At 31.3% G+C, this 7,980-nt stretch overlaps 1 protein-coding gene across 1 annotated transcript in view; it reads left to right on the top strand.

Annotated features, from left to right (window-relative positions):
- Positions 1 to 325: 325 nt before the first annotated feature.
- The window catches only part of LOC145284994 (cilia- and flagella-associated protein 90-like), a 75,480-nt gene continuing 67,825 nt past the window's right edge, over positions 326 to 7,980 (top strand). Inside the window, exons 1-2 of the mRNA XM_080134086.1 lie at positions 326 to 483; positions 7,303 to 7,449. Coding sequence (XP_079990212.1) covers positions 433 to 483; positions 7,303 to 7,449 — 198 coding nt within the window. The 5' untranslated portion in view covers positions 326 to 432. The remainder of the gene's footprint in view (positions 484 to 7,302; positions 7,450 to 7,980) is intronic.

The raw sequence follows: 7,980 nt of genomic DNA, 5'->3' as shown, positions 1-7,980 counted from the left end.
ATTGCAGAAATTACTCATAATTTTGAGAAACATTCATCAGTTTTTGCTGTGAAGGATGACCGTATTAGAATGTTATATAGCGACTGCAGTTATCGTCTTATGGTGACTGATAGTGAATATTGATGAGAAAAAGCGACTTTATTTTATTATATATATATATATATGTATAGATATATTTACTTGAAAATCTATGTCATCTCAAAATGAGCTTTATTTTAAAATGTTTACAGCAACGGATCAAGGGTTGCAAACTACCTAAATTCTATGAATCTTGTTTGCATTGTTTGTCGTGAATAGTGAATGACGTCAAAAAGTCGAATGATGTAAATAAAGGAGGATGACGTAAATAATTGCGAAAGAAGGGTGGGCTAAGTTCATTTTGCAGTCGTTTGATTATTGAAAACTTGAAAATAATCTCTTCTGACGTCCGCCATGTATCCGTCCGAAACTCAAATTGTACAGTTCTATAAAGAAGCTGAACAGGTAGGACAAGCGGTTTATGGTCGATTCTTTCTGTGAATTAAAAACGCATGAACAAAATTATAAAATTCTTGTTCTACAATGGCCTTTGTTTTTGTTACACAATACGTTCACTTTCTATTCGCAAAACAAATTAATTTGTTCTTACAAATCGAATAGTCCGGTGAACAAGAAGTGATAATTTTTGATTAGCAAATAAACCGGTTTAATTATTGTTGGGAGCAATTGACCGGATAATTTTCTTATGTATACGAATAGGAAAAGGCTAAATAATAGAGTGGCTGCCTCGTATTTTTGACGGTTTGATGGTAAATAATGAAAGGTGGTGATTAGGATATTATAACTTCAACTTCGTAAATTAAAAGCAAACATACAATGAATAATATTAAACGAAATGATTTCAGGAGCTCAAAATCATGACTTTCTCCAAACTTTAATTCAAGCCTGAAAGTATTATCATCGATTTCATGATTTTAATCGATCGAAATATCTTCTGTACATATAAGTTTTAATCCGTCTTGTTTTTAACCTTGTGCTTAATTTGAATTGCCCTTCACAAACCTGTGCCGTCACCAAATTCACCATCTATATTTCGTCCAACAACTGATCTATTAACTGTTGTAACTGAATGGCTCTGTCACGGTTTATGGAAGATTCAGAAGAGGGTAGGGCCATTGCGTTTGACACTTCAAATACGTTGCATAGAGTGTGGTTGTTCGATAGTGTTGTTCATATATTTATGTTTACACAGTTTTTCTACTTTCTGTGTGGTAGACTAGATATGCTGGGCTCTTTTTGTCATATCCGACAAATATCACCTTCAGGCATTTAAGGTTTAGCTTTCTTTTTGAGTTAGGCATAGCTCACCGAGCCGAAAATGTACATGTTTTTCTGTCGGTTATTTTATAATAGGGGGTCTGCTTTAAACTGTTGTTGAAGCATTTGTTTCGGATAACTGCAGATGTCATAAAAGCATAAGTCCATGAAGTTTTGAGTACTAAGTCACTTTCCAGGATCATGCATCTTGCCATTTTAAATAGTGTTTATAAATTTCTTTCAGTCTTGCATTCTGGTGAAGTGAGTATGGTGCTAAGGTCAGATGTTTTATGTTATTTTTGTGAAGTAATTTGTGGAAGTTGTTGCCACTGTCTGATCTCAGTATTTTTATTTTGCTGCAGGGAGAAATAACCACAATTAACTTTTTGATTGCGAGTTTAGTGTCGCTTTTATTTGGAATGAATTATACAATGCCGGAGAAATCATCAGTGAACGAGAAAGCGTATTTGTTTCTGTAAAAATCTGCCGGGTCTATAGGACCGACTAGGTCTAAGTAATACAGTATTTGCTCACTTGTTGGGTGTTTATTTCTACATTAAGAGAATTTTTAATGAAGGCACAATAATTTCGTTTATTTGTATTTTTATTGTTTATTTTCATTCCACTAACTACATCGGGTAGTTTTGTTATGCCATTGTAGTTACAGTGACCGAGTATTTTATGCCGCGTATGAATATCATAATATTGATGAGAGCTGTCTTTATATTACTTTCATCCTCTGCAGTCATTTAATAGTACAGTACTTTTGTGTATGTATATATTAAATTTTGAACCATTTTTATGTCTGAGTTAATTTTTATTTTCTTTAAAAATAACTGCTGCTTCATTTTTGTCTGCAGTTTTTTAACCGGAAATATGTCTTGTGGATAGGCGAGTATAAATAACGACATTTTGAGGGTAACTGTGATGCAGCCTCCATTCACGTCTGGTAGGTGTATTTCGACGTCTCCTCTTTTTAATGCTATCTAGCTAGTTTTCGGTCCATCCACTGACTCTATATAGTGGTTGGAATGTTTTTAAATCGAAGTTTTTAAATTTCTCTGTATCTCTAAAAATGTGAGAAGTGCCTCCTGCACTGACTAGTAAGCCCATAGATAGGTGTATCAGAATCGGTCATTAAAAACGCCGTATATGAACTCGAATAAATCAACTTACTATCTTTCGAAGCTTATAGCTACTTGAAAAATGTAATTCAACCCCTAATTTTTTTAATTAAAGGAGCAAAGATCAAATTTTTTTTAAATAACAAGTTTAATAGCAAATTACGCAATATTTGTTTTTTAAAATCGGTTTTCTTTAAAAAAGATTTAAAGAAAATCAACGAAATTTTACTTGGTTCGATTATAAAAAATATATATAAATTCCAAAAAATCATTTATCTATAAAAAATTCTATTTAATGTGTACTTCCATTGTTCATTGTAAAGAATCTATTCATATTTATACTTATATTTCATTGCCTTTTTAAATAAAATACTTTTTTAAACAAGCATTCCCAAGGAAAAAAAAACAAAAAAAAACGCGAACTCAGATTTATTGACTGTTCAAATAAAGGGAGAGAAATCTCTGATTTTTTTCGCGATTATCTTACAGTGACTTATAAATGCCAGAATTAATATGTCTTTTTATTGCGTGCTGTTAACCAAAATTAGTATTTTGGGGCCTCCGTAGCTGAAAAAAGCACACATTCATTTATAATTTTTTTCTGTTAAACAAAAAATCCAGTCGACCGATTTTTTAAAATTCTCTTAATGAAATACACGAGTTATTGATTAATTATGTCTTATTTCTACTTTATCGAGTGAATTGTTTTTTTAAATATATAAAAAAGAAAACATTGAATGAAATAGAAAAAATTGCCGTCAGCGTCCGATATAAGCATAAAATGATATGAGCATAAAATGAGCTTTCATTAAAAAAAAAATCAACGTGATTTAAAAAAAAAGGGTTTGCACTTTGGACTTTACAGGTAAATTTCCAAAAACACTTCTTTTTTAGTTTTAAATTAGAATATTTTATTTATTGTGATATATAAAACTTTGGTACGTAAATTAATTATTTAAATTTTAATAGACATTTCAAAATGGGGGGGGGTGAATTTAAAAAAAAACGTTTGTCTAAAATATTATATTCAGTTTATTGGAAAGAGCATAAACTTTCACATTGACCCTGAAAATATAGTAAAAATTGAACCAATAGAAAAGCTTTGATAGATTTTTAAAGTTTAAAAAATTAAAAAAAAAATCACTCGTAAAATTTAATTGATTTCATACGTAAAAAAAAAAATATGGCTGGTTGAACGTGCACCGGCACTTTGTAAACACTGTTTTTTTTTTTTTTTAAATAAAAAATAATATTTCTATTATATTTTTAACAACTTTAATAGTTTATTTTGGAAGTATATTCCATACAGAAAATAAACAATTCACTTTAAAAAAAGAAATTATGAGTTTTTTATATTTTATTCGCAGTTTTCTGTTAGGGGGTGTCAAAAATTCCCCCAAAATTCTGATACACCTAGCCCATAGATGATATTACTTATTTTCTTCAATATCTGCTATCTTTTCAAGGGTGTCTATTTGTTTATAGCAAGTGCACAATCGCTTGTGAGTGGTGCTTTTGCAATTATTGCACTACGTTTTTGTCTTTTGTCGTTCATGTGACAATTTTGTAAGATGTCCTTTCTTATTGCATGTAAAACACGAAATGTCTCTCCGTTACGGTTATCATTTCTCATAGCGGTGTTTGAAAAAGTGAAAGTTGACTCCATGACATCATCACTGCTCGATTAGTATTTGAGTTTTAACGTTTTTTCAAAACTGTGAAGTTCGTTCTTTTTTTTTTTTTTAAGTTCTATTCCAGGTCCAACACTGTTTCTTCTCTATATAAAACCTTCCATCGAATATTATTCAGAAAATATTTATACCAATGACACCAACCTCTATTCTCATATTGCTTCTGGCTCATCTTCCTCGGATCAGTTGAAATATGTAGTTGATCTAGAAGTTGATCTGGATTCAGTTATAGATTAGAGTAAAAAAAAAAATGGCTTGTTTTGTTTAATCCTGCTATTGTCTTTCAATCGTAGGCGTGTCACTTTTCTTTCTGAGATTCTTATGTCTTACTCTAATCTTGATGAGAAATTGACTCTGAAAATTCTTGGTCTTTCTTTTGCATCAAATCTTCTTGGAGTTCATATATTAGATCCATTGCTCTTTCTGCTTCTTGTAAAGTCGGTTCCCTTTATCACTCTAAACACTTTTATAGCAAGATGTATCTCCCGGGCAGCACCGTTAGCCTGGCTAGTCATATGGAGGGTGAGGTATAGTCGGGGTAGGGGCGTGGTAACCTTTTTTCAAATTCCCACATGTCTAAAAGGAATGGCGAGATATTTCCCTTTTAGAGAAATGGAAGAAAAAACTGGATCTTAAATAGGTAAATAAATAGAAGCCATATATTTGGTATATACAAAGAAAACTTGGATAAAAGAATGAAGAATCTCGTCACTAAAAAGTCTATTAAAAACATAAATCGAAGGAAAGCTACCTGTTTAGTCTCACATATTTAGATGCTGAATGGCATTGTCATCCAACCTTGCATTGGATGACAACGTGATAATGATTAATGTAGCTATCAAAAGTTTAATTTTAACAACCGTTATTACAGAGATTAGCTGGAAACAAGGACTGGTTATCGTAGACAAAAAAGCTTACAAAATTAATAAAATAGAATGAAATAAATAAATACATTAAATATTAACTAAGAAATATATTTGTTTTGGGGAGAATTAAAGAGAGATATGGTTTAAGAGAGAGAATGAAATAAAAGAGATTCGGAAGAAGAAAGAAAAGTAAACAAAAAGACAATGGAGGGAAAGGGGTAATCTCCAAACGATGGAGGAAAAGATGCTAATCTCAAAGAGATGGTGGTCGAAATTAGGGTTCCATAAAAAAACCCATTGTGTTTGGTAAATGGGAGATAACTTCTGCTAACCATTGAAGAGGACACAACTCAGCTTTGGGCTAGATAATCTCTCCAAAAAAGCTAAGTTGAAAAACTCTTCCTCCTCTGACTGGGAAGCTGTCTGAATGAACCCAAATTGAAAAGATCCTGCATCATGAAACCGTTAAGAACCCAAAGAATTAACTTTCCTTTGTACAAAGTGTACCCTGAAATATCTTATGAATAATTATTCTCGTTTATGAGAAAATGATCTCTGGGTTATAATTGAATTACTTTGATTTGAAAACCCAGTTAATTACAGCGCCAACACCACAACCAGCTATTCACCAAAGCACCTATGAGAAGAACTCAAACAACAGCATCTAATGATGAATGGCCAGCCAGCGTGATAAAGGTATTGTCACATTGTCATGCGCGTTTTGTGCACTCTGAGCACAAGAGTGATAGTTCCAGTGACAAGTAAGCGTTTAGTTACAGTTTTTAGTGTCCATGGATAAACTTTCTCACACCTGAAACTATTCTTTATCTCTACAAATCTGCTATCAGACCATGTATGAAATACTGTTGTCATATTTGAGTTGGTGAATCTGTGTCCCATTTGAAGATTGTGATCAATTGCAGAAACCTATTTGTAATTTGATTGGCTACAATCTTTCTTCTTCACTTCAAACTCTCTCTCACAGACGTGATGTTGCTAGTCTCAGTTTTATGAATACTATTATGTGTTGTTCAGAATTGTATGATCTATTCCTTTTTTCTTTTGTTACATCTTGTTTAACTCGATAGTCTAGTGATTTCCATCAATTCACTGTTTTGATTGTAATACAGTTTCATATTCATTGTAATACAACTTCATATTCATTGTAATACAGCTTCATATTTCATTGTAATACAGCTTCATATTCATTGTAATACAGCTTCATATTCATTGTAATACAGCTTCATATTTCATTGTAATACAGCTTCATATTTCATTGTAATACAGCTTCATATTCATTGTAATACAGCTTCATATTTCAGGAGCTTTTTTTTCAAGAACTACAAGGTTGTGGAACTCTCTTCCTGCTGTTTTTCTTCTACCCACAACCTTGATTTCAAAACTAAGATCAATAGGCATCTCTCGTCCTTGCGATCATTATCTTTTATTCTTGTTAGTTCCTTACATCAAGTGGCTTCATGCCTTGTTTGGAGCGATTTTCATTAAAAAATAAAATAACAAATGAAACAAAAAAAAGAGTCCCACCCCTCAAATAATTTTTTTTTAATTTAAAAAATGAGTTCTTAAGATTTTTTTTATTGACCTTTGCTTTCCATTCTTAAGTGTTACCTCATGACAATGAAGTCTAACGAATATCATTTGCCAAACTTCGTTGTTATCTCAATTTCGTTAACCGAGATATCTCGAAGTAGAAAATATATTTTTTATTATTTCTTACTTTTGCATGCATCTATTTTTTTTAACAAAAGAAACACGCGACTTCATAATTTCTGATTTGAAGCACTTGTAAACAAATCGTCTTGCACAAATGAATGTGGAAAAGTTTCCATCTCGCTGACACCCAATTAGTTCATTTATCTGATCACTGCAAATATTTTGTTCTCTTTGGAACGATTTTCTAAACAATGCTTCTGTGCAAAGTGTATTGCAAGACACTTATGAACACCGGAATCTTTTACTTGTGCACCATTTGCTAACTCAGATGACTAAGTTCGAATAATTTGGACCGGTTCTGTCATATTTAGAGTTGTTGTCATATTTAGAATTGTTCTTCCCAAATTTAATTTCTTGTCAAGTATCAGTTAAAGATGATGAATATTCCGACTGACAGATGTGCAGTAAAAATAAAAAATAAAATAAAATCACATGAAAACAAATAGTGAACCCGTCTATTAGTGCTGTCTCCAAACATTTCTTTGTTTACAGAATATTTTTAGCTGATTTAATGTTGTATTGCAATGTTGATTTACGAATTGTAAAAATTCTGAGGGATATAAAATTTTTTCTTAATTTCTTTTTCTTTAGAAAAGAAAGGTAATCCACGAAGGACATTTGTCAGTGAAAGGCAACAATACAAATATTTGGCCTGGGATGAAACACTATACAGATGAGGAAATAAAAAAGATCACACAAACCAGTTATTTTGTAAGAAATCCAGAAAAATGTAAAAATGTGAGTTCATCAAAGTTTTTTTAACATGTAAAAATTTAATCAATGGTCGGTTTTTGCCTCCAAAAAGGTTTTCATTAAAATTTCATTTTTATATGTTTTTCAACCATTTTGGACATGATAGAAACATGATAAATTTAGTGAATGATTATTTAAAAAGGTCAATCGGTGTAATTGTTAAAGATTTAGACAACGCAATTTTTTTTACTGATATACAATTCCATTTGATCTTGTATGTGTTTTAAGTGTTGGCAGCTATTACTAAAATTGAGTTGTGTGCGATTTCAGTGTTTAAGTTTTGCCAAAACCGGTCAATCTAACCATTTCATTTTAAAAACAAAAAGCAAAAACAATTCATCTTTAGTCAAAGATACGTTTTCGTTTGCAATTTACTTAGAATTACAAAGTGTTTAAAACAAATTTGATAATTTGAAATATTTTTCAAATTTCAAAACCAATTAAAGGATTTAATAGTGGTAAAATGCATTGGATAGATGTTTTTGTATATATTATTAATGGATTTGAAAGCTATAC

The sequence above is a fragment of the Euprymna scolopes genome, chromosome 9 (assembly GCF_053919585.1).
Source record: "Euprymna scolopes isolate OS-2025 chromosome 9, ASM5391958v1, whole genome shotgun sequence".
Classification (NCBI taxonomy): Eukaryota; Metazoa; Mollusca; class Cephalopoda; order Sepiida; family Sepiolidae; genus Euprymna; species Euprymna scolopes.
The sequence above is the reverse complement of the archived record's forward strand: the minus strand, read 5'-3'. Positions and strand labels throughout refer to the sequence as shown.